A 25369-nucleotide genomic window follows, 5' to 3' on the forward strand; every position below is an offset into this window, starting at 1 on the left:
ACTTAATTTAGGAGTGTAATTCCGTAACGTGACGTGAAGGAGAAAAACCTGTCTTAGAAAAACAAATATTTACCTAAAAGGTGAAATGAAAAAAATAATAAAGGTGAGCGTACATATTTATCTACTGTAGACAAATTTGTGACATGGAACCATCACGGAACTTTGTCGTAAACCGATACCTTGTTTGTCGATTCCAGCAGGTACGTTACACTTATTGTTAATGTGGTATTGTAGTGCCACCTAGTGTCCAAAAGTGTCCATTGCTGTTTTGCGATGATAGTGCATTATAGAGATCTGTTATGGGATTAAGGTCGCACCGTGTATTTAATTCGCTATGAGAATAAAAACTCGCTTCGATGCACGTGTGTTTCTCCACCAGCCCAACCGATAGCAAACCTTTGGAGCTGAATACATCGGGAGCCGTTTTCCAAGCAGCTGCCACCTAAAAATCGGAGCGCTCATGCCATGACGATGAGGATGAAGATGGTGCTTGTGGTGAGGAAGATAACGAGACGTAGATGAGTGGTATTAATAGGAAGGCTTGTGTGTCTCAGCCTTTCACTGTCGAGGCCGGGGGGGCTTGGTGGAGAGTCCGCGGACCAGGTTGTGGGGAGGGGGATCTTCCGACCCTGACTGCGCACTTGGACATTAACAAGAGCGAGGAATCACCTTGATAACAACATGGATGTGCTGGCTGCCCTCAATTTGGGAGATTTAGTTCAAGCTTTCTCCAAAATGGGAATGTTTCCAGTATTTGATGTGGCTTATTACATCGTGTCCATCCTCTACCTCAAGTATGAGCCAGGTGAGAGCTAGTTAATGAATTCTTATTTTTGCACAAATATTTATTTTGCTATCCTATTAAAAAGACATTAAAATCCAAGTAAGGAGTGTTTATTTTAAAAGTTAATCCTAATGCTTTTCTTGTGACAACCACGCTCAGTTCCAATATCCTTAAAAGGACTTTCTGATGATTTTATATGGCGAGCGCCCCTTTTCCATAAAGAGCTTGACCTGTTACATAAAGTGTGCAGCTGTAAAAAACTCCGCTTGCTTAAGTCTGAAGAAAAACTTGACCCCATTCACAGAGGAAATCAATGAAGTGAATCAAAGCACTTAGGCCTTTGACATTGTCCAAGTTTTAAGTCCTTTGAGCAGCAGAGCCTTAGGCGGATGAAATGTGAGAGAAGCATGCCAGAAACTTAGGCAAAAAATAGAAGAGCCTGAAATAGACGTCAGTGGGTCTGCAAAGCCTCCCCCATGCTCTTGTAGGCTTCAGGACATTCTGTGTGCTATGTGGAGCGAATATGGAACCATTTACTACTCTTAATTTCGATGGATCTTTTATTTCTTTAAATGTGACCACTTTAGATGCATAGTTTGTTGGTTATTGCATACCCAAGCAGTTAATCTTACTAGTTTGAACAAGCCAGGATGAATTGCACTATTAAAGTGTCATGATGGAATTTGTCCTATAATCCAATCATTCCATCCATCTCTTTTTCCTAATGTTGTGGGTTAGCTGAGATGTGCCACAAACAGGCTCAACTAAGCGTTGATGCCTTGCTCAAGGACACCTGGGAAGTGGTCAGGAATTGGCTGCCCTCTTGTGGCCATTTTGAGGGGTATCAAAAGTATTAGTGGTATCGGTAGTTGTTATCGGTATCAATGCTACTTATACTGGTATCGAACATGCCTAATAATTTAATATTGAATAATTTTTTTTTAAAGAAGAGATGATTTGAGTTCTCAACAGAAACTTGCAGTTAGGAGTAAGAACTCTGAAAGAAAGTGCAATTTTATGAGAGTGAGGCTACAATATTAATATTGACCGCTCAAAATGGGTCAAGTGTATGCATTTTACGTATCTAGTGAGACTGAGGCTTGGAATCTGTAAATTCATGTGTGTGTTGAAAAGTTTGACAGTCAAATCACTCCTGCTGCATTTATTTGCATGTCTTTTTACATAAGTGCAGATTCTTTGCACTGCAAACTGTCAAGGGGGGGTCAACATGGATGTCAGGGTAGGTGAGAAGTTTTGAAGACGGGATTTGTAAAGCAGGGGAGAAGGAAGTGGAGAAAAATCTATTTTTAGGATGGCATTTCTCAGCATCAGATTGCTTTCACGACACCCTCGCACACCTGTTGTTGGTGTGACAAGTACCCACCGCTTAATCAACTCTGCGTGTAATCAATCCCGACAGTTGTTAACGACATGTAAGTTATTTTACAACCGTACAATGTATTAAATGATCCTGATGTTCTCTAAGAAAAATGATTGACTTAATAGCAACAATTTAATATCTATTGCACCAGTTGAGATGGTAAATAGACATCAAGCAAATGAGTTGTGATGTTTCCTATCAGGGGCGTACACTTAATGGTGGACAGAGATAAGCACGCGGCGCGCACTGATAAAAACTTTTGAAAGTCACTGCATCATGTTGAAGGTCACGGTTAGCAACTAACAGAAAAAACAGCCATCATTAATGAGCAATTAATAAAAAAAATTTGGGCCATATTCTTTTATTTTTTTCCATTTTTTATTTTAATTATTTTGTAAGGAAAGCATGTGATCTTTAAATTCAATCTTTTTAAAAAGGGGTGAAAAAAATCTTAAGAGAGGAAATGGAGTGTGCCATTAGACATGTTAGAAAAGTTGTAAACATTTTTAAGAGCTCTCAAGGGGCTAGCTAGCCACATTAGCCACTAAAGTTTACATCTCAGCATATTTCAAAAAGCTCCGATGCTCTGATTATGAACGCCCCTTTCTACGTTGTGCAGGCTCGGTGGAGGTTTCTCGCAGGAGTCCCGTGGCCTCGTGGCTCTGTGCCATGCTCTACTGCTTTGGGAGCTACATTCTGGCTGACATCATGCTGGGAAGTAGCCCCCTTGACTATTTTCAACACAACAGCCACATCCTCCTTGCCTCTGCTATCTGGTTAGGAATTAAGAATTTCACTTTTTCAGCACAGCTTCTTCAAGGGTCAGGGCTCAAATTTGCTAAAGTAAAACCATTTTTCATTTCTAAATGCAGGTACCTCATCTTCTACTGCCCACTCAACCTCTTCTACAAGTGCGTGGCTTTCCTGCCTGTCAAGTTCGTGTTGGTGGCCTTGAAGGAAGTCGTCCGCGCTCGCAAGATTGCCGCCGGCGTCCACCACGCCCACCACGCCTACCACCACGGCTACTTCATCATGGTCATCGTGGGTTATGTCAAAGGTGACTTCACGACAGAAGACTTTTAGATGTCCTTCCTTCCTTCATTGTGGCCATTATTTATACTCACAGGCTCTGGAGTGGCTCTCATTTCCAACTTTGAGCAGCTGCTGCGTGGCGTGTGGAGGCCTGAGACCAACGAGATCCTCAATATGTCATTGTAAGTTTCTTCTTTCATGACCTCCTCCGTTGGTGGATGCTGTTGGAATAGAACTATGTTACTATTGGTTATATTTAGTGCTGTCACTAACTGGAGCTATTGGTCAAATGATCAATGTCTGTTCAATAAGAAATCTCAAATGATGCTATGAGTCTCAATTAGCATTTTTGGATTAAAGTCAATCATGTAATATGTAATAATAATAGATGGAATCACCTGATACTGACAAAATGCGCTCCCTAGTGGTTGTGAGGAGTAACACATCATTTCTTCATCAAACTTGATCAAACTGGGTTGACCTCAAATTTCAGAGCCAAAATGATTCAATATTATGCAAGTAGCATCATCATACTTTTGTATCTGCAGCCCCACCAAAGCCAGCCTGTATGGAGCCATCCTCTTCACCATGCAGGAGGCTCACTGGCTGCCCATGTCCAGGAGCATGCTCATCATTACCTTCACCCTCTTCATGGCCACCAGCAAGGTCTGTAAAGAAAAGAAAAATCAAAGCAGCTTCTCACTGGTCCTTCAAATGCGAACAAATATTTCCAGGTGTGGATGACCGCCCGCCATTCCCACGGCTCCCCCTTCGCCCTGATCGAGTCGTGGATTTGCCATCTGCTCTTCCGCTCGCCTTTGGGCGGCTCTGAGGAAGACCACCATCACCCTCCGGCCGCCGCGGCCCCTTCGTCGCTCAAAAGCAAAGAGGAACTGAGTGAAGGCGCCCGAAAGAGGAAAGCCAAAAAAGCCGAGTAGACTGTGAAAGTGCGTCTGACATGGGCTTCACCCCCACGGCGCCTCTTTGCTAACAAGAAGAAAAGCTTTCACCATCGAGACGCTTTCCGTCGGAGCCAAACGTTGCTCCGAGTTTTACATTTACATCTCACATGGACTGTAAATACAATCACCCACCTCTTAACCATTTTAAAGCTATTTTTCACCTTCCCATACGAGCTTGTCTGTGCGGTCGGTGGTCCACATCGTGCTCCTTGTTGGAGTGTCAATGGTTCTTTTTTGGTCCATTTCTTTTGATTCGGAACTGAAAGAAAAGTCCATTTTAATCATCAGACAAATGTGAAGAAAGTATCATGAGATAAGAAAAAACTTTTTACCTTGATGCTTATGACTCATGGAAGAATTTGAATAAAATGAAGAAAAATGTTGCTCTTGTCTTTTCTTTATAAAGTGGATGACAGCTAGTGTTGATGGAATAAAAATCAATTTGTTATATATTTATATCACACAATATTATTATATTATTCATTCTATTATATATTTTTTATTAATTTAATTTAAAAAAAATATTTTTTACATTAGTCAGTTTATGATTCATGACCCTGATGAGAATCAAGGTGATCAAGAGCAAAAGAATGTTCGGGCCATCTGCTCAGTCCATTAGACAAATGCAAACCACACACTCACAAACACACACACACACATTTATTTACCAAAGTTAATAAACTATAAAAAATCCGTCAGAACAGCGCCAGCTTTTTATTTCTTGGAATTCCTGCAGAGGGGGCTGAGTACTGCAATTGGGAATGGCGCTCAAGTCTGGGAAGTGGGGGTTGTTTTTTGTTGTTAATGTTTTTTTTTTTTTATGATGGATGGGTAGAGGGTAGAAAAGCCAAAGCAGAGGGAGGACAGAGCGAGTCTCCCTATGAAGGAGGTTTGCAGAAGGCTCGAAGAAGGCCAGACATAAACGGACAGCGGCAGCATGTTTTGTTTTCTCTTGCTGACCTGTGTGCTCTGCATAGGACAAACTGCAGGACAGAGAGGTAAGAGAATACTTTGATTGGTTTGGGGATTTGCAAATGATGAGTAACTCACATTACGGCTGTCTGATCACATCGGGCAAAGCAATGCAGACACAACCAAGGGATGTCCATCTTGTTTTAAGATCCTGACCTCCTCCAATGCACCTGATTCAAATAATCAAGTTCTGAATGATGATCTTAATCATTTGAATCAGGTTATAACCTTCCAAAAAAAATCAGTATCTGCTGAATCAATCATGCAGCTGCCATGGCGGCGTTTCTGTCTGCTCTTTAAAATGTAGTCGATGCGTAGGTGGAGGATTCAAGTCAAACCTGCGCTGCCTCTGGAATGTCAACACACACGCACACACACATGATTTCCCAAAAAAAGCAATACAACAGAATTGTTAACTGTTGTTCTTTCAATTTTAGATGGTGAAATCATCAATCAGATTAAAAAGTCAAACCTTGCCCTGTCGGAGATAAAAGATCTTCTGAAACAAATGGTAATCCACTCTCACATCTGGTTTGCATTAATTTTTATAGACTACTTTTAGCACTATTAACCTAAAGAAATTGAACATTTGTACTGACACATACAATAGGAATATTTTATTTGTACTAAATAAAAACTATATCTTGTATCTAAAGACTTTTGTGGTTGGATGGAAAACTTTAAACTGGATTGGACTGATGAAAAAAGTAGGACATACCGAATCCAGGGATAATAAAAATGAAAAGCAACTATTTTTACATTACAGATTAAAGAAATGGTTTTCCTCAAGAATTCAGTGATGGAGTGTGAAGCTTGTGGTGAGTGAGTCATCATTATCACCACTGATTGGAGATTGCCAAAATATATTGTAACCAATTATTGGGATCAAGTCAAACTAATTGACATGACCTTTGACACCCCAGGGATGGGAAGGGGTCGTCCTCGTCCTTCCTGTGTGCCCAATCCTTGCTACACTGGTGTAAGGTGTATGGAGACGCCTTACGGGCCAAGGTGTGGCCCCTGTCCAGAAGGCATGGAGGGCAATGGCACCTACTGTGTTGACGTGGATGAGGTATGCAGAGAAACAACAATCGCTAACTGCTAGGTTAAAGGTCACCGACATTGGGTTGCGGATTTTAAATCTGTACAAGTATGATAAAAGTGTCCTTTGCAGTGTTCTGTGATACCATGCCACATGGGTGTGCGCTGCATCAACACTTCCCCGGGGTTCCGCTGCGGTTTGTGTCCCTCGGGATACGCTGGACCTCAAGTACACGGTATCGGTATCGCTTACGCCACCGCCAACAAGCAGGTAATCAATATTACAACCGCGGGTATTCATCACTTTGATTTGTTGGAAATTATACAGTTACAATATTGAAATAGATGTTTTATTTATTTATTTATTTATCTATCTATCTATTTATTTAATTGATTTCTTTTTATACATCTATATATATGTATTCATGAGAAATGACATTAAATATGTTTGTGGTGATTTTGAGATAAGAAAAAAATTCAACTGATCTTGTGAAATGCAACGTTATTGATTGTGTTTGTCTTCCAAAAGGTATGCAAGGACATTGATGAATGTGCCATCCACACAAATGGCGGCTGTGTTGACAATTCCTTCTGTATGAATACGCCAGTACGTATTGATTCCATGCAACCTTGGTGCAAATACAAAATATTCTTCCTGAACTTGTGCTTGAGTCGAGTTTTTTTTGGAATTGACCCCAATGACTGATTTGATTTGATCTGTCAGGGCTCCTTTAGATGCGGCCCCTGTAAGAGGGGCTACGTAGGTGACCAGCGGCAGGGTTGCCGACCCGAGAGGGCGTGCGGGAACGGCCAGCCCAACCCTTGTCACGCCAGCGCCGAGTGCATCCTCCATCGAGATGGCATAATTGAATGTCAAGTAAGCAAATGATACTTTCCTCATGACACTTATGTATTTTGTCGATGGAAGATTGAGTTGAAACACAAGTCATAATAATGCGAGCCATAAAATGTGCTTACAGTGTGGAGTTGGATGGGCGGGCAATGGTTTCCTGTGTGGCCCTGACATCGACATTGATGGTTTCCCAGATGAGAGGTTGGACTGCCGTGAGAGGAACTGTGCCAAGGTGAGTCACAGCCACTATGGAGGAAGAGCAGCGGAGGTTAGAGTCCCAATTTCTTCATACATAGATGTGTTGATGTGAAATCAACGTGTTGAGTCATGTGAAATAGTGAAAATTCACATATAATTGATACCAATGAAAAGCATTGAGAAAAAAAAGTTTTTTTAATTAAAGAATTATTCCAAAATACTGGTAAACCTTCAAAATGTGTTTATGGAAAAAAAAAATATTTAAAATGATTGAATATTGGAAAAAAAAAAAACCTGCAAGTACCAAACTTTAAAGCAGGTCATCTTTTTTTGTTCTTTGCAGGACAATTGTCTCACCGTGCCCAATTCTGGTCAAGAGGATGCTGATCGTGATGGAATCGGAGATGCTTGTGATGACGATGCAGACGGCGATGGGATCCCCAACACACAGGTCAGTCAGTGCCTGTCAAATAAACCTTTTCTTTCCAAATAATACAGCATAAAAATTGAGTATGCATGATATTTGTAATATTCACATCAAGAACGTACTTGCCTTCAGGACAACTGCGTGCTGGTGCCCAACGTGGACCAAAGGAACATCGACGAAGACGACTTTGGTGATGCTTGCGACAACTGCCGTGCTGTCAAGAACAATGACCAAAAAGACACCGACGTGGATCAATTTGGTGACGAATGTGATGACGATATCGACGGGGACGGTTAGTACAACTCATGCCGGCCAACGTATTTGTCACAGCTTTGAAGAAAATGGGATTTTATTAATCCCAGGAATCCCCAATTATCTGGACAACTGCAAAAGAGTTCCAAATGCTAATCAGATAGATCGTGATGGAGACAAAGTTGGAGATGCTTGTGACAGCTGTCCCTACGATCATAACCCAGACCAGGTCAGATAACCCAGTTAACATCTTTAACGTCTATAATCGTCAATGGCACTGAATGAGTGTCTATCCAAAAGAGTATTTCTAAAACCTTCTGCTTCCAGTCGGACGCGGACAACGACCTGATTGGAGACCCTTGCGACACCAACAAAGACAGGTACACAAATGGCGCTTGAAGTGACAAACATCCTGCCCATGCCAATCAAAGATTATCTCCAAAGTGACGGCGACGGTCACCAAGACTCTCGAGACAACTGCCCGGCCGTCATCAACAGCTCCCAGCTGGACACCGACAAAGACGGTAAAGGAGACGAGTGTGACGATGACGACGATGACGATGGTATTCCGGACCTGCTGCCGCCGGGTCCTGATAATTGCCGTTTGATCCCGAACCCCCTACAGGAGGACTCTGATGGTAAGGATTGCTGCAGGTGGGAAAGAAAAAAAATCACACAATCACATCGGTTCATGAATCCTTCCAGGCAATGGAGTAGGTAATGTGTGTGAACGGGATTTTGACAACGACACCATCATCGACACCATCGACGTGTGTCCTGAAAACGCCGAGGTCACGCTCACCGATTTCCGGGAGTATCAGACCGTGGTGTTGGATCCAGAGGGGGATGCTCAGATTGACCCCAACTGGGTGGTGCTGGATCAGGTCAATCTAATTTCATACGATCAACTATTTTGGACGATGAAGTCCAAGAATGCACTCAAGTATTTTTCTTCAATTCTTGTGCAGGGGAGAGAAATTGTTCAGACAATGAATAGTGATCCAGGCTTGGCGGTTGGTAAGATTCTTCTTCTTTTGGACTTTTGAAAGTGGGAGGGGCTTAGAGCTGATGCATCTACAAATTAAATTTTTGGGCTCCATGGTATCCAAGGGGAATTCATATTTCTTTTCTTTTTAATATTAAAGCTGGACTTCTCCCTTCCCAGGCTACACTGCTTTTAGCGGTGTCGATTTCGAAGGGACGTTTCACGTCAACACTCGGACGGACGACGACTATGCCGGATTTATTTTCGGGTACCAGGACAGCTCCAGTTTCTACGTGGTCATGTGGAAGCAGGTGGAGCAGATCTACTGGCAGGCCAACCCATTCAGAGCTGTGGCGGAACCGGGAATCCAATTGAAGGTTGTGGAAGGCCAGATGGTTTTGGAGCGAGATGTTGCCCCAGATTGATACTCAGTTTAATTTGTGGATTTGGAAAGGCTGTAAAGTCCAACACGGGGCCCGGTGAGAACTTGAGGAACGCCCTGTGGCACACCGGTGACACCAGCGACCAGGTGAAACTACTTTGGAAAGATGCTCGCAATGTCGGCTGGAAGGACAAGACGTCGTATCGCTGGTTCCTCCAGCACCGACCTGCTGATGGATACATCAGGTGGAGGACTGAAAGCAAAATTTTGCTTTGTTCTACTTTCAAGATCTGCTCTTTTGGGGTACAGGGTTCGGTTTTATGAGGGTCCTCAGTTGGTGGCGGACACAGGTGTCATCATAGACGCCACCATGCGGGGAGGTCGACTCGGAGTCTTCTGCTTCTCCCAGGAGAACATCATCTGGGCCAACCTGCGTTACCGATGCAATGGTGAGGAACGTTTTGACGCCTTCCTATATTATCTGAGGTCATTTGCTAGATTTTTTTTCCAAAGGTGTTTGATGGAGACTCTCAGATTCTTCCACACATAACTGGGACTCTCGTTCCTTGTTGTGTCTGGTCCTTTTGGTCAGCTAATTGTGTACTTCTGTCTGCAGACACTATCCCGGAAGACTTTGACACCTATCGTGCACGGAACGTTCAGCTGGTGGCCTGAAGGAAAGGATCAACAAAGCCTTCGGAAAAATTCCAATCACATTCAAATCTCAGACTGGTGTCAAGTTATCAGAAGAGGACATTTCTGACAGTGTATGCAAGAAGAAAACCTGAACTTTAAGTAGCAAAACTTTTCATATAGCTCAACAGGTGTTAGTGTTAACCAAACATTTCCCAAGCATGCACATATTCAAAATAAATTTGCATTTGGAAATACAGATTACAAAAAAAAAACCAATATACAGGCGGATTGAAACATCATGCAAGTCCACGGCAACACGCTGCCATGTTGATTTTTGCTGTCGCGACATTTTTTGCAAAATCAAGACTATGTGCAGAAAAAATGTGTCATCCACATTCAATTTAATTGACATTTTGTTTTCTTTCAGCTTATAAACAAACGGTCACATTAGGAGAATCACATGGCAACAAATAAATACCTACAGATTTTTTTTACTACGACTTACGGGACAACAGTGATAAAATGCTATTCTCACTAGAAGCTTAAAGAGGAACTTAAATAGCATTTTCTGAAGCCTTTTACACTTTTTCAACAAACTGCAGTTCTTTGGGAAAACCGCGTTGAATTAAAGGGACCGTTTAGTCAGACCAAAAAGAAACGTACAAGACTGAAGATTACACCTTCAAAATACAGAATGTCGCTCTTTTGCTTTTTGAGACAGTTCACCTCAATCAAGCCAAAAAATGAGTGCATGTTGTGCTAAGTAGTCCTGCGAGGTAAGACGTGTGTCAAACCAAAGCATGCAGATAAGCCCGAAAAATAATAATAATAAAAAAAGCCATATTTTGAGGTGATCTGTCCAGCCTGCAGCCTGAAGAATTGCGTTTCACCACAACCACCAAATATTGCAAAATTCACACGAGACCTGACTGATGGGTTCCCCTCGACAAAAAAAAAATCATCTTTTGTAAAACTGAAATAAACGATGAAGCCATTCTCCTTCCTTTAAAGTTGTATTAGCTGCCAACTTGTGTCTGTTCCATATTATTCATTCACCATCATGCTGAAGAGCACCTTCAACATCTGACACAATAAAAACCTTTTTTTTTTTTGTAACAAATACACCAGAACCTCGCAGAAAGCATCTCGTGCTGTAGTGACATCATCGACATAGATTTGCAGCACTGTATTTTGGCAGTTTGCCTCGGGCGCTCCAGATGGATTTTGTCGTTTGCACTGTCTTACTTCAAAACAGATAATCACAACATAAATCTGCAGGTGATTACGTTCGAGGGGGTATTTAAACGACCAACGAGAATTACATTCGGCGCGACGTTCCTTTTGCAACACACAGCGCAATCTGCACCAAATTAAGCCCTTTCTATATTTGCATCCCCTTCACAGAATTTAAAAAAACCCAACAACAACAAGACAAGCTGAAATATAGTTTACAAATAAAAAATAGAGAATTCCTCTTTTTCTTTGACATGAAAATATCTCCGGACTATACATCTGGTGTGAAACAGTCAGCATTCAAATCAGGCAAATATAAATCCCTGTTTTTAAAAAAAAAAGCCAGGAAATCACAAATAAAGTGCCAAGCAACTAGACGACTAGACATTGCACAAAAACAGGGAAGGAATGAACAAAGCACCCCAAAAACTCGACATGATAGGCAACGATACAGAAACAAGAGAAACGAATACAAACAATCATATCATGATGTCACTTGCGCATAGATAAGAGCCAAGAGTGAGAGCATACATGGGATACAAATCGACTTGGTGTGTCATGCGGCCTACTGGAACGCAGAAGCTTCAGGTACCACAAAAACAAAACAGTGCACATGCCAAACCGCCGTGGTCGTGAGACAGAGCCCTGCAACCCCCCCACAGCGCAAAGATTCGGGCACATTTGAGAAAACGCACTCGGATGCGGTGAGATGCTACAGCGGGAAGAGAACGAGTGCATCAGGAGGATGAATATGGACCCCCCCCTCCTCCCCCTCCCTTCCCGTGTCACTAGGATACTGCCAGTACATTCTTTTGTGAGTCATGAAGTAGCATAATACAGACTTGGAGGTCACTAAACTGGGGGGGACAGAAGTAAGAAGCCCTACATGCATCCATTGGAGACTTGGTGACAGCGTTATGTTACACCGACTTCATTCAGAAGGTTGAACTGTCCGATTCTTCATGCATTGTTTCAGCTATAGTCTATATGTACAAGGTACGATAAAGATTAGTCAGACAGGAATGACAGACGGCTGCTGCCGTTGCTCAAGTGGACTCAAAACACGCACTGATTGGATGAATGAAAACGGCAAAGTCATCAAAAAGGAAAAATCCAACTTGGGGTTTCTTGACATGTTAGTTGGATTAGTTTTTTGTTTTTTCTGAATTATTTCATTTGAGATGAGCCTGAATAAATTGTGTTGAGTTTCCCTCATGTGATAACAGCAAGCTTAAAATAAATTAAAAAAAAAATAAAAATAAATAAAAGCTGGTAATGGGTCACTAATTGCGCCGCACCATGCTGAAACAATTACAGGTCTTGGTCATCATAAATAAAATCATAATTAATTCGAAAGCTAAAAACACCATCTCAAATTGTGACGCTTTTTTAAAAAAGTAGCTAGCCGACAAAGAGTGATGCATGTGGGGGAAGCCCCAAGATGGATTTTTCCTTGAAACGTCCCGTTTCGAAGTCTCGCTTGCATAGGAACCGGACATCTGTTAAAGTACAGTTAAACAGACCCATGCTTGACAGTAAAAAGACTGCAATGAGCCCCGCCCCCCCCATTGGACAAGCGTTGAGTAAAGAGCACAAAATGACCAGCATGTCTGTACACAAATGCTCGAATATACCAAACATGATCACACTGCGCAACAAACAACTCTCAGGGAAACTCTGACAAAAGGTCACCAGGGGTCGTTTTCTGCTCAATCAAATAAACTCTCTGTAAACATGAATTGGAAAATCTGTAAACACTTTGTTTCCACCACATTTCCCTGATTGTTTTAGTCACCATTTTTGTTGTTTACAACATGAAATAGTGAAAATGGCATATGTTAAATGTTTCTAAGAAAGACCATTTTTAGTTTTCCTACACAGGTACTGTCATATAAATATTTTCTAGGAATTGCACATTGGTATGAAAACGCCCGTCGGCATTTTGCAGCCTGCCTCGTGAACGGGATTTTTGTAAGAGCTTCCCTTTAAGGAGCAAAAAGCCTCCCCATATTTGCGCTCCTCCACATATATCCACTTTTTTTTTTTTTTTTTTTTAAACCCCCTTTCACCCACTTAATAAAACATCAATAATTTGGCTATAAAGTGTACCGCTACAAAATACAGTACATTGATTTGTCAGACTGGACACAACAGAACCACAAATAGCACGGAAAAACAAAACAAATGTCTCTCTCAAATACTTTGAGAAAATGTTACAAAAAATAGGTTCGACACTTAACAGTAAGAATACTGATGTAAGGCAAAATCAGGTGATTTTTCACAGTGACGACTTCAAAAAAGATTTCGAATTTGACAGACAGCTTCCTTCCCTGAAAGACCAGTCTGTTGGATTTTCTTGGTCAGATCATTAATTAGGCTTTCCCATTAAGTAGTTTTACCTGATCATCTAAAAAAAACAACCCTGCTTTTGGAGCCTGTGTGTTTTTCGGCACAAAGTTACGATGAGTTGACCGTCACTTCTGGGCTAACACGAACAAATATGGCACATCCAACACTAATGAGCAACTATGGGGAGGTTTTGCACTCCTTCAAAAAAACAAGTAGCTTCGACACGGATACAATTAAAATTCAGAAATAAATTACATCAGTGCAGATTTACACTGCCTACCGAAAACATTTTGGCATCAGATGCATGATCGGAAAAAAAAGAAAATGAACAAAACAGCATCAAAACACACAGTGCATGATTTAAAAAAAAAAACATTTGGTTGTCAAAAATAAAGCTTTGAGTGTGATAGCTGTTGAATACCCGATAAATTGAACGCAGGCAGGAAAAGCAACAGCATTTTTTTTCTTTTTTTTTCCATGATCGATATGATACGTATGCTTTAGTCCAATGTCTCTGCAGCTTCCTGCGAACACCAAATATAAATAAAAAATAATATTAAAGTGAATATGAATAGGAAAAAAATGTGCATTTTTGGAAAATATGTGGCATTTCATGGTACACTGTAAACACAGCCGTGCTAGCGACCAATCTCTTTTTAAAAAGGACAACGAGGCCATACCTCGGAAGCCACAGGACGTCCTTTTCCCTGCAGTCATTGTGTCAAAGGGCTTTTACCGAGTCGAGCGCGAGGTCGGGCCGCCGAATGGCCATGCAACAAGGGACGGGGGGATCCACCCCAGCCCTTTGTCTCTCCTCCTCCTCCGTTCGAGTGTTTATCTTCTCATTGCGCACAGTCAGCCAAGCGGGTCACGTCACAGCCTGTCCATCCTGAACGTGTCCTCCGTGGCCGGGTCGGCCAGCACCATGTCGGGGTCGTTGAGCATGTGAAGCCCGTCCAGGGTGAGGGGGTCGATCTTGAGCTCGTCCAGAGGGAACTGAGAGTCCGCATCGAAACTGACGTCGCCGACGCCCGCCAGCGAATTGGTGAGCTCTTTGGAGAGGCTCGGCGGGGATTCACCTGTGACTGGAATACGCCGCGTCGATGGAAAAAAAACACCCTGTGACCAAATGCTACGCTAATTCATACACTTTCAATTCAATTAGAAAAAGGAACAGAGAGCGCCATCTAGAGGGGGCAAAAACTACAACAACTGGTTCACGAAGCAAATTTGAAGCTTTGTTTTCTAATCGCTACTAAACAAATGGAATTTGAATTTAGAACAACAATGGCACAGTGAAAGACACAACTTACCTGTAAGGATTATGTTGGGAATGTTGCCATGGTTACTGTAGCCGAGTTGCTGAGATTCTTGTAGGCTGGCCCCGCTAAGACCCATCATGGCGGCTTGAGTATAGTTGAGGGTGGAGCATTGCGTGTACAGGCCAGTCGAGCTGATGGGGTTCTCGATCATGTTGAACTGCTCCAACTTTCAAATAAAGACCGAGTCAATCCAGATGTTCAACCTACTGTTTGTGGATATAGTCACCTGGTGGGACAGAGCGTTGGTCTGCCTTGATGCCACTTGCTGATCATAGAAGGAGTCGCCAAATATGCTGCCCACCGTGGGAATATGCTGGAATAAGAAGACAAGAGCCACACATTTCAGGTCGGACGTGAAGCACAGCATTGATACGAGAAGATTCAAACGTGTTATATGATCTCAAAAGCAGACACCCCAAGCAAAAGAAAAAGCAAGCAGACGGTGGTGTCACAACTATAAGCGGTGACAGAAGCAGGTGATACTCATGAGGAGGCCCTGATTTTTCCAAAACACGATATATGAGGTCAAAGTTGAATCGGCTGCCATAATGGTGGAGTTCCGAGATACATGTGAGGACGTTGCAGCTGTATATTTAGTTTTGCTCGTTGTGCCAAAGTTGCTTTCCTTTATATCAGGGATTAAGTGTAAAAACACATGCAACATCCCGGATTCCTCTGCCAAATGTTTTTTTTTTTTTTTGGAAGAGGTGATGACTGTCTCCCAGAGATTGTGATGTTTATGTGAATAGCAGATGGAATGGACAACCGGGCTAGCTGCTAAAATACATCTGTCCGTGAGTTCCCAATGACAAAAGGGAAAAAAAAACGAGGAAGATCGGAAGCTCCGTCAACACACCGGCTGTAACGTCATGCACGGCAAAGAGTGAAATGAGTTATGCGGGATGAAAAGCAGCTTGTCAACGTTTTAGCTTGCCCCCCTGGAACAAAGCCCTTCCCCAAAAAGCAGCTAGCTTGGTGGGTGGGCTCTTACTTGTGGCGAGCCGCCAGGGGAGAAGCCTTGATTGGAGACTGGGGAGGTTGGAGACTGAGTGGCTGGTGAGCCAGTCTGATTGCGATACTGTTGGAGGGAAGAGGGTTAGCGAGCGCTAAGCTCCATGCTAGTCACACACACAAATCTCGTCGGATGCGAGAGGTGGGGTCATAACGTCAACTGCAACGCTCGTTAACAGCAAACTAGCTTTGTCAAGCTCCAATTCATCTGAAGTCTTTTTTTTTTTTTAACTTATTTTGCGTCGTAGCATCTGACATTCCACAGAGGAGCTTTTGAGTTTCTTACCGAGCTGATGCTGGCTGAGGTCTGGCTGTCCGGGGATGGGCTGTTGGCAGTGGCGGGGCCTGTGCCGGTGGAGGCGGGGGTCGGCAGAGTGATGAGCTGGATGCCCTGCAGTGGCTGCTTCTGCAGATCGCTCAGCAACTGAGCCTGGGCCTGAGCAGTCAGATGGTTGAAAAGAGGGAACTGGGAAAGCTGTTGCTCCAGGGTTTGCTGGTCCGTTGGAAATATCTACAGGGAAAACCACAAATGGTCAAAAGGATTCACTGAAGAGTAAAACAAAAGCAAGGGAAGCAAAATATCACCTGTGTGATGTTAACGGGTGGGGAGAGGGTGGGCGACAGCTGCTGTGTGGACTTGTGAAGATGGAGGTCGGTGGTTAGCGTAAGCGGCACCACGGGAGGCTGGCGGCGCTGTTCTGTGACAGTCATAGTGGGCTGAGCGGAAGTAGGGATCCCTGGAGGTAAAAAAAAAAAATTAATAGTAATGAATAAAATAAAAAATGAAAAATTAAATATACCATGGCTGGCTGCGCTGATGCCTAGATGGGTGAGGTTGGTGGTCAAGCTGCCCGTGCTGTTGGACGCGCTGAGGGATGGGAAGGCAACTGTGTCTTCAGGGTCCAGTGGAGTGGACAGAGGTGGAGGGAACTGGATGTTGGTGAGATCAGGTAATGAGCCGCCTGTGTTGTGTGCAGCAGGCAGCACGGCCGGGTTCAGTTCCTGGTCTGGTGATGGGAAAATGCTAACAAAAAAAAAAAAAATTCGAATCACTTATGAGAAATTCCTTTCTGACAAAGACACCGATTCAATCTTGGAGAAGATACGGTGGACACTCACTTGATTCCCGGGACGTCACATGTGTTATGGTTTGGTGAATCCCCCTGAAGACAGGACAAGCCTCAATCTCAAGCTGTGTGTACATCAACTACATGCAGCCCATCAATACCTTCTTGTCATCCCACAGCTGTTTCTGTGCATCGCTGTCTGCATTTGTCTCCAAGCTCTCCGTCCCGGGCACTGTTAGTCAGTCAGCAGCGGTATTAATTAGTCAAACAGCCAGACACAATGGCTCGCTATGACACATAATGATTGGGCAAGAAATGACTCATCAATATCCCAGCCAGCCAGATTACAAGGCTGTGCGCGTGATTCCTAAAAATAGCAAGGTGACCACCAGGCAGACTGGGTGGATGCCAACCAATTAAGGTTTCACTACATCAGGGCTTGGCACACGCACGCACACAAAATCGGTGGAAGATCAGTGAATTATTCATCGGCCGCTCTCCATCACATTGAGTCAGCTCCATTGAGAGATTCTACTCCTCTGGAGGCAGCATAATACAGAAGCAGCAGCAGCAGCAGCGAGCCGTATCTTCACAGCAAGATAAATATTTGATGAATGCTTGCGATCTGCACCCGCTTAAGTCGAACGTGCGGCTTTGTGACATTTGCTGTACAAGGATTGCGGCGAGGGATGAATAAAAGTTGTTTTTTGTTTTTTTTTTTGCAACCGCATACCTCGTTTAGGTTGAAGCTCCTGTGATCCGCCAGCAAACACCTCTTGGGGTTTGGGATTCATGGTACTCTGGTGTAAGGCGGAATCGGAATTTGTCCTGCAATGAGAAAAGAGGCTTTTGTATATTTGAAAGATCCGACCTATGAAAACAATTGTTCTGTTACAAATACACCGTATATTGCTCAGCTTGTGTTCACGTAATTTAATTTTCACAATATTGGCTGTGCTGGGTTTCAATCTGGGGAAAATGGCAAAGGGGAGATTGCTTACCTTCTCCAGCTTGTGTCTGGTGGCGGCGAGAGGTAAACTGAGCTGTAGGGGCAGCTGTCGATGTGAATTGAGTTAGGGCTAATAAAGAAGGAGGAATGAAAAATCGGCCGCAGCTTAATTTCATGCCTCTTGCATCATTAGGCTGCGGAGAGCCAATGGAGAAGAAAATTCCAGTGTTTGTTAGCTTCAAGCACAAATAAAAATGTTTGGGTTAGTGCCTCATTATTGTAAAATTTGATGAGTAATAGAGGTGGAGTGCAACAGGGGAAGAAATTTCATTGGTATGTTTTCTGCACAGAAACTAAAAATACACACAACAATAAATAATGTCTTAGTTAGCGCTTTTTGATATGGACAACATTTTGGATATCGAAATGAGTACATTTATAACACCATAATGTCATAATATATAAATTTTCCTAAAAAAAAATAAAATAATGGCAGTTATTGGCCAGTTATTTATATAATACAGCTTTTCTTTTTTTAATTATTTTATATTCTCACTATAAACTATAACTGATTTATATGAAAAATAATTTTATGCTAATTCAGAAAAATTATTGCAGCTTTTTTTTTTGGCTCGTTGGATACACAGATCATTTTATGTGTTCAAGCTAAGGAAATAATACTTCACTTGAAAAAGGATATTTGACGTCCATGTTTGTCAACCGAAAGAGGTCTGCGGTGGGGAGAGGTGATGCGATTTCGTTCACGGTAAACACGATCCACCAATCCGTGGTGCCTGGTTGTGCGACTGGTATCCAGCACAGAATTCTAGAGTGAACACTCACAGGTCACTGAGGGCAACGATGAAACTATCTCACACAACAACAACAACATGCTAAAATGTACCAGGAAGGTCTCAGGACTGATGGTGCAAATGTGTTCATTTCAAAATGAGTCAAGCCATGGGGGCCCATACTGAAGCTTGAGCTGGCAAATGTATCTTCGAATGGAAAGCCATGACAAGCAATGATATACTACAAATTTCAAAAAGCAAACTCCACGACTGATGGAAACTTCCGTTTTGTTGTGAACCACAAGATCCCCCCCCAAAAAAATCCAATCTAAGAGTGGGCTGCTTTTTGTTAAAACGTACACCATCCATTATTTTTCCTGAAGGTTTCTCTGGACAAAAACAAACCAGCTCACCTGAAAAGGCAGGTCAATGTTGCCATTTCCAATCTGATTGACATTGGGCAGTGAGCCTCCATAGTACTGTCCACGATTCTGCCCTAGTTGCAAATACTGGGTCTTCTGTAACTGCAACTGTGCAAAGTAAAAGTGCATGACAGCATGAGTGCATGGTGGATCTGACTTTACAAAAAAGTAATGCAAAAAAAATAACATCAAGCAGCCTAATGACATCAAGCAGATGAGGATGTTATATGTCAATCATTTCACACAAAATCTTCCATCATAAATATATTCATGCCTGACAGCTGTCAATGTGGTCTGCATTAATTTGCAATACAACTGACGCATTTCCTTATCAGAGTAAATTCATTTAAGTTCATATAAATGCAAGGATGGGGTGCTTTCCAGCCAGTCAATATGAAATCATATGATCAAATGCAATGAAATGACGTCCTGTACAATGGAAATGCAAAATATTTTTCATTTTACCAATAGCAACTAACATCGCAATTAATGTACAGCCAAAACAATACATTTAACAATTTACTGAATTGAAATATGTATATAATAAATACATATAAATGTATAGATTTAGCATTTCAAATGACAAGAAAACAAATTCTAAACGCAGTAATTTATTGGTGCATTATTTTATTCGACATCACAAATACATCTAATGATACCTCAAATTAAAAATTAATGTCAAATAAAATATGCAATTATTTACAGGGTGTTTATAATGAGTGCTACGCTAGCGAGCTAATGTAGCTGGTAGAGGACGAGATCAAAACAAACCACAGCTGGAGAAAGCGACTAACATTAACGCTAACATTAGCACGGCTTGCCAATATAAACCCTTGAGGGTTCTCCATCAATACCGACACTTTATCGTCAAATAATTGCCTGCCTTGTAAAGTCGTGATTTACAAGCCAAACGATTCATTTGCTAATTAACTGTCAGTGGTGCATGTTCACATCAAACAGCTAGAGGACAGGTGCACATTCATTCTAAGCCCCTATGCAATAACTAGGCTAATTTGCGCAAAAGGTGTCGCGTTATTATTGTTAGCGATTTCTTTGCATATTTTTGTTGAGGAAAAAAATAAATAAAAATCAACCATTAGCGGGTCTTGTTGCTGCAATAGACGCGTTTACTTCGCCTTTTAGCGCATAAACGTTCACATTTAATTTCACAGCATTCGCGAGCTGCCAAATGCGGAAAACAGCTTCTGGCACGTCTTACCCGTGCAGCTCTGGTGACATTCAAGTCTTTCATGACCTCTTCAAAAGCCGCAGTTTCTTCCGCCTGTTTCTGGTTATGCAAAGCGATTTTTTCGCTAAATTTGCGGGGATTGTTCGAGGACGCCATCTTTCCCTCTTCTCTGAATGGAACGTTACGTTACGCACCACGTTGGGGCCTTCTGGTGACGTCATCACGCACAGTCAACGCTGCCAAGCGCGGAGGGCGGGGTCAGACGACGATGCAGCCGCGCCCACTTTTTGCATGTTGCTCAAGTAAATCTTTGCGAGACAATGTTATGTTTTAAAACAAGATGCAGCTTTATTGTATTAAATGATTACATTCCCATGTGACGAGAGTTCCCTTTATATTGCACTTGGAGTTTTAATGTGCTTTTGCTGACAGGGCAAAGTACATCCTTAGCCGCTTGTGCATGGTCATTGCATCCTACAATGTAATTGAGTACAGTGTTTTGAAAAATGCAGTCAAAATTCCAATTTGAGAGCATTTGAATGCAGGTAGGTTCTTAAGAAAAAACCCAAGGATAAACATTGGAGACACTGATGTATCGTGCACAAGACAAAAGTGCTTAAGAGCTGACATTCACAGAGACTCTGGGTCAGGTTGTTGACACAAAAAGGTTCACACACAGGAATTATACAATGATAGTAAGTAGGATCAATACAAGCTGACCTTAGTATAGTGAGAAATAAATAGAAAAAAGTTAAGGACTTGGTGCTTCTCAGAAATACAGTATATCACCAACTACAGTAGAATCAAGACAATACCTGTCCCCATTACTGTACTGATTAAAACAGCGGATCAACGAGTGATTTAAAAATCAAATGTCAGTTGTATGATTTCATCTTTGCATGATGAAATAACAAGGTCATCAAGTAATGATGTAGCCATTTATAATAATGACCGACTGGTGTTTATCTGCAAAATCAAATGTGAAATGATCAAAATATTAAATCGAACAAAAACAAGTAATACACGTGAGGTGATATCATGTACGAACTCTACATCAGAACGTATTGTGCTATGAAGCTCCTCCCGCTTACCGTCCTTCTCTTGAATCATCTGAGCCTGAAGAATGCACATTTTCACAGCCAAGAGGTCAAATATTCAACGCGTGTCTGTGGAAGTATAATGGGTGTACAAGCGATCCCAGCAAAAGATTCGGGGAAGTGCAAATCTCTCTCCCACTCGTCGCTCTCTGTGTTGTACACCTGGACGATGCTGGTGACGTTGTTCAGGTGCCAGTTGTAGCCTCCGACAATGTAGATCTTTTCGTCCAGTAAGCAGCAGCCGGACTCGGACTGCCCTGCTCTCATGGGGCTGACGGTGGTCCACTGGTCGCTCTGTGGATCGTAATACTCCGCAGCCAGCACGTCGAAACAGCGGTCCACGTGGTCCATGCGTCCACCCAAAGCGTAGACCCGACTTCTACTACATATCATGGCATGTAACACTCTCGGTTCGTTCATGGGCGCTCGAAAGTCCCACTGGTCGGCCGCTGGATCGTAACAGTGTAACGTTTTCTTGTCCTCCAAAGAGACGCCGTAACCGCCGGAGATGTACAGCTTTTCTCCGCACGGAGTCCCGGCGTGACCCCAAATCCTGCGTTTTAACGGCTCCACGTAGCTCCACTCATTTTTCTTTGGGCAGTAGCACTCCACGGATGACAGACTGCCGGATCGATTGCGCCCCCCGGTGGCGTAAAGTTTCCCGTTCATGACGTTGAGGTGAAACTGGATGCGGGCTTCCTGCATGGGTTGGATGCGTAGCCACTGGTTCAAGTGCGGATCGAAGCGCATGCAGCTGTCGACGGCGCCCTCGCCGCTGCGATATTGTAAATGCTGCCCGCCCACGACGTACACAAAGTTATCGAGGACGGCGACACAAGCGTGGCTGCACCCCGTGTCCATCTCGGTCAACTCCTTAAACTGGCGGGAAGCGACGTCGGGGAGGTAGTACACCTTAGTGCTTACGGTGCGGTCGTTGTCGGTGTACGGGGTCCCGCCAAAAGTGATAAACGATACCACGTCGGAACGAATGAGCGTGCGCGGCGACTGCATCTCGTGTTGTCGGAACGGAAGAATTTGGTAATTGAAAGCCTCCAGGAGGTACTGGCGGCATTGCACGTCCTCCACCATGATGTCCACCCTCTGAATGGTGTCCACCAGCTCCGACGAACGCATGAGAGGGAAGCGCACGTGGCAAAGGACGTTGCTGGCTTGAGCGCGGCGAGAATCGTCGTGGCGCAGCCATCGAATAGCCGCGTGGAAGAGTTCGATCTCGCTGCAATTCTTCAGCTTGTTGCTTTGCAGGAAGAAGATCAGGCGCTCCATGGGAATGTGCAAAAAGTCCTCCTCCTCGGCTATTTGAAGGAAGTGGCGAAAGGTGAAGGCATCCACCGACGCCTTGAGGGAAGACAAGCTGAAGGTGGTTGCCATTTGGTCGATGTGTAGGCATGTCTTAACGCTCATGGCTGACTGGAGGAACTCTTCGCAGAGCTCCACGACGGGGACCATCTGGAGGAAGACAGCTGCTCCAAGGACATCCTGAATGCAGTCCAGATCTAAAGTGACTTCCGAGCTGTAAGCAAAGTCTATAATATGCTTGAGGCCCCGGGCAGACAAGCCTTTCAGCTCGATGGTATTTTGATTTGACTCCTTCATGCCTCCAGTGAACATAGCTCTGCAACATAAACACAAGTCTTTTACTTTTGAGTGTCAGCTAGGTGCTTTAGAATTTAAAAATGTAAATGTGATCCACACTGACCTGAAGTAATCACTACAAGCAGCCAGCACAGCTTTGTGGACGTGGAAGCGCTCCTCGTTGATGGCCAGCACCACGTCAAGAAGTTGACCTTGAGCCCTCAAAATGGACAAGCCCTGGAGGAGGGTGGCACTGTGGCTGGGGGCAGAAAAGGTGCAGCGGAGGGCGCTATTCTTGCTAGCCATACTGAAACACAAAAAGGCCTTGTCAATTGGAGTGAAACAAAGGATCTTCTCTGATTTGAACTTTCAGATTCACAACTGAATTTTGCATTTTAGGTCTGCCAGACCTAAGAATTTAAAGTCTTCTGGATGAACCCATAACACTGTGGAATTAATTTTATTTGTGATATTTTGTCAGCATTATTTTGTACAAAATGTCAGTCAGTGCAAAAGTGAAAAACGTGTATTAATGTCTGATAAAAAGAAATATTGCTCAATAAATGACAAAAACATTTGTCACCTTCCTAAAATAAATAGCTTAGTACAAAACGTCACTCAGTGCAAAAGTGTGAGTTACAAACGTGTATAAACGTCTGATAAAAAATATATTGCTCAATAAATGACAAAAAAAACCCTTTGTCACCTTCCTAAAACAAATAAAGTGAAACTCGGGCTTTTATTTTGAAGGTTGACGTTTTGTAACAGCTGTACGTCTTTTCATTGCCCACTATTTGCTTTCCTCTTAAATAAATAATGTGGGCAACATAAAAAATTCATAGTGCTGTAGAAATGCCCCAAATATTTGACCTTAAGTAAGCTCGTAACACGAGAATCTACTACGTCCATGTTTTTGCGAGGTATGACTATGATTCAAAATATTCGAACGTGACTGTTTCGAGATTCTAAATAATCGATATGTCTTGCTCTTCCTAGCCTAGCCCCATCCGCAAAGAGTGGAGGCCTCGATTGATCCTCGGAGTTTCCTGTTTTATTTTCGGCCTGGCTCGAATGCGTGCGAGTAGAAACAATGTCGATAAAACATCAATGACAACTCGAGGACTCGCTCGAGTCTTCCAACAGCGACTCACCTGTTCTGCAAATGTGTCGATGCGATAGCCCCACCATCCGACTTGGCCATCTTCTAGCACACGGGGAAATTCATGGAGCATTTTTGCAAGCTATCATCAGAGAATGAAGAAGACACGCTGTGTTGGCATGGTGTTTCAATTCATGCATTGAGTCGTCATTGAATCGGAGAAGAACGCCATCGACTGTTGACGCCTGTTGTGACCCGGTGACGTCACGACCAATGTATCCGCCCTCCTGTTGTAGTGACACGTTCTGGTCGCTAGACGGCGTAACATGCACAAGGCCATGAGAACTAGGCTTCGATTACACAAATAGGAAAAGAAATGCTGTTTATTTGTTACATTCCGTGTTTTAAAATAGTGATTGGAAAACAAATGATAGCTTACTCACCTCAAACATCTGACCAACACACTTCAGCAGGGAGGAAAACATGAAGTTCAGACTGGACCTAAACCCAATAGAGTATTTTACCTCCTGAATAGGAGACTGAAGGGAGAAGAAACAACAAGAAATAACTAAGAATGAAATAGAATGCAGCAAAATACCAGAAAAGCATTTCAAATGAAGAATGCATGTGGATAGAAAATAAATGCTCAAATGGTTTCCCCTACACATAATCAAACCACAACGATCTAATCATCCATGAAGTACAGAGAGGATGTGATAAATTTTGTAAGCAGACATTTCATGCGGAAAGTCATGAAAGAACTCAAGCAGCTAATGATTCACTGCTTTATTGAAATACTTTTCGTACTGGCATAAGATCATCTGCTGTTTTATGCTTATTCACATGAAGTTTCCTTGTGAAGTCTAAAATCACAACTGCTGCCAGTGGTTCAGGGTTGTCCTTCAGGATGCAGTAAAAAAAAAAATCGTGTTTCTGTCATACCTTGCAAAGAAACCACCACTGAGGGGAAAAAGCAATATCAGTGCAAACAAACTGCTCTCATTGCTTTTCCGTTTTGTTTGACTGTTTTTCGGCTTTGCCCACATAAGCAAAAGCTACGTGTGTCTCCAAATCATATTTAATAAGGTGTGTCTGATTCTTTTAAAGCATCTCTCGGCTGGAATGTTCATGATGGAAGAAATGGGCTGTGAAGATTAAATAAAGAATGAGTCAAAGGCTATGTGATTTCCTCCTGCATCATTTTTTGTCATCTGTCTATCTGCACTGCATCACACCGAGAGCTATTTAATATCTGCAAGTCGTGAAATAAGAAATATGAGTAACAGCTCTCAATATGATGCAGTGCAGTTTTACGGCTGTAAAGTACAAGCAACGTAATAAA

At 42.8% G+C, this 25369-nt stretch overlaps 4 protein-coding genes and 1 long non-coding RNA gene across 7 annotated transcripts; 3 read left to right on the plus strand and 2 right to left on the minus strand.

Moving 5' to 3' along the window:
- Positions 1-284: 284 nt before the first annotated feature.
- tmem38a (transmembrane protein 38A) lies at positions 285-4542 on the plus strand. Its single transcript, XM_088393595.1, has 6 exons — positions 285-805; positions 2785-2941; positions 3038-3222; positions 3292-3379; positions 3746-3863; positions 3932-4542. The coding sequence occupies exons 1-6, from the start codon at positions 682-684 to the stop codon at positions 4133-4135; spliced, it is 876 nt and encodes a 291-aa protein (XP_088249721.1). The 5' UTR covers positions 285-681; the 3' UTR covers positions 4136-4542.
- A 416-nt stretch (positions 4543-4958) lies between these two features.
- On the plus strand, positions 4959-11067 carry comp (cartilage oligomeric matrix protein). Its single transcript, XM_088393591.1, has 19 exons — positions 4959-5157; positions 5569-5642; positions 5898-5949; positions 6055-6203; positions 6306-6443; positions 6702-6779; positions 6897-7049; positions 7153-7257; positions 7567-7674; positions 7783-7942; positions 8013-8131; positions 8230-8282; positions 8347-8540; positions 8608-8786; positions 8871-8919; positions 9068-9264; positions 9342-9514; positions 9579-9718; positions 9886-11067. The coding sequence occupies exons 1-19, from the start codon at positions 5097-5099 to the stop codon at positions 9942-9944; spliced, it is 2241 nt and encodes a 746-aa protein (XP_088249717.1). The 5' UTR covers positions 4959-5096; the 3' UTR covers positions 9945-11067.
- crtc1b (CREB regulated transcription coactivator 1b) lies at positions 10290-20456 on the minus strand. 2 transcript variants are annotated; one of them, XM_088393592.1, is made up of 14 exons: positions 20269-20456; positions 19041-19157; positions 18535-18662; positions 17889-17948; positions 17621-17715; positions 17049-17119; positions 16940-16983; positions 16621-16844; positions 16406-16557; positions 16107-16331; positions 15801-15887; positions 15036-15122; positions 14801-14975; positions 10290-14572 (listed from the first exon to the last, which is right to left on the minus strand). In XM_088393592.1, exons 1-14 carry the CDS (start codon positions 20392-20394, stop codon positions 14361-14363), a joined length of 1803 nt encoding a protein of 600 aa, XP_088249718.1. In that variant the 5' UTR covers positions 20395-20456; the 3' UTR covers positions 10290-14360. The 2 variants fall into 2 exon arrangements, with proteins under 2 accessions (XP_088249718.1, XP_088249720.1); XM_088393594.1 differs by lacking the exon at positions 15801-15887.
- A 105-nt stretch (positions 20457-20561) lies between these two features.
- klhl26 (kelch-like family member 26) lies at positions 20562-24308 on the minus strand. 2 transcript variants are annotated; one of them, XM_088393597.1, is made up of 3 exons: positions 24080-24308; positions 23053-23252; positions 20562-22968 (listed from the first exon to the last, which is right to left on the minus strand). In XM_088393597.1, exons 1-3 carry the CDS (start codon positions 24158-24160, stop codon positions 21372-21374), a joined length of 1878 nt encoding a protein of 625 aa, XP_088249723.1. In that variant the 5' UTR covers positions 24161-24308; the 3' UTR covers positions 20562-21371. The 2 variants fall into 2 exon arrangements, with proteins under 2 accessions (XP_088249723.1, XP_088249722.1); XM_088393596.1 differs by having other exon boundaries at positions 23053-23235; positions 24080-24297.
- LOC148389001 (uncharacterized) lies at positions 23691-25209 on the plus strand. Its single transcript, XR_015862012.1, has 2 exons — positions 23691-23848; positions 23925-25209. It is a non-coding gene; the product is annotated as an uncharacterized LOC148389001 (long non-coding RNA).
- Positions 25210-25369: the final 160 nt, after the last annotated feature.

The sequence above is a fragment of the Syngnathus floridae genome, chromosome 13, assembly GCF_059516105.1.
Source record: "Syngnathus floridae isolate MCC-2025c chromosome 13, RoL_Sflo_1.0, whole genome shotgun sequence".
In the NCBI taxonomy this organism is placed as follows: Eukaryota; Metazoa; Chordata; class Actinopteri; order Syngnathiformes; family Syngnathidae; genus Syngnathus; species Syngnathus floridae.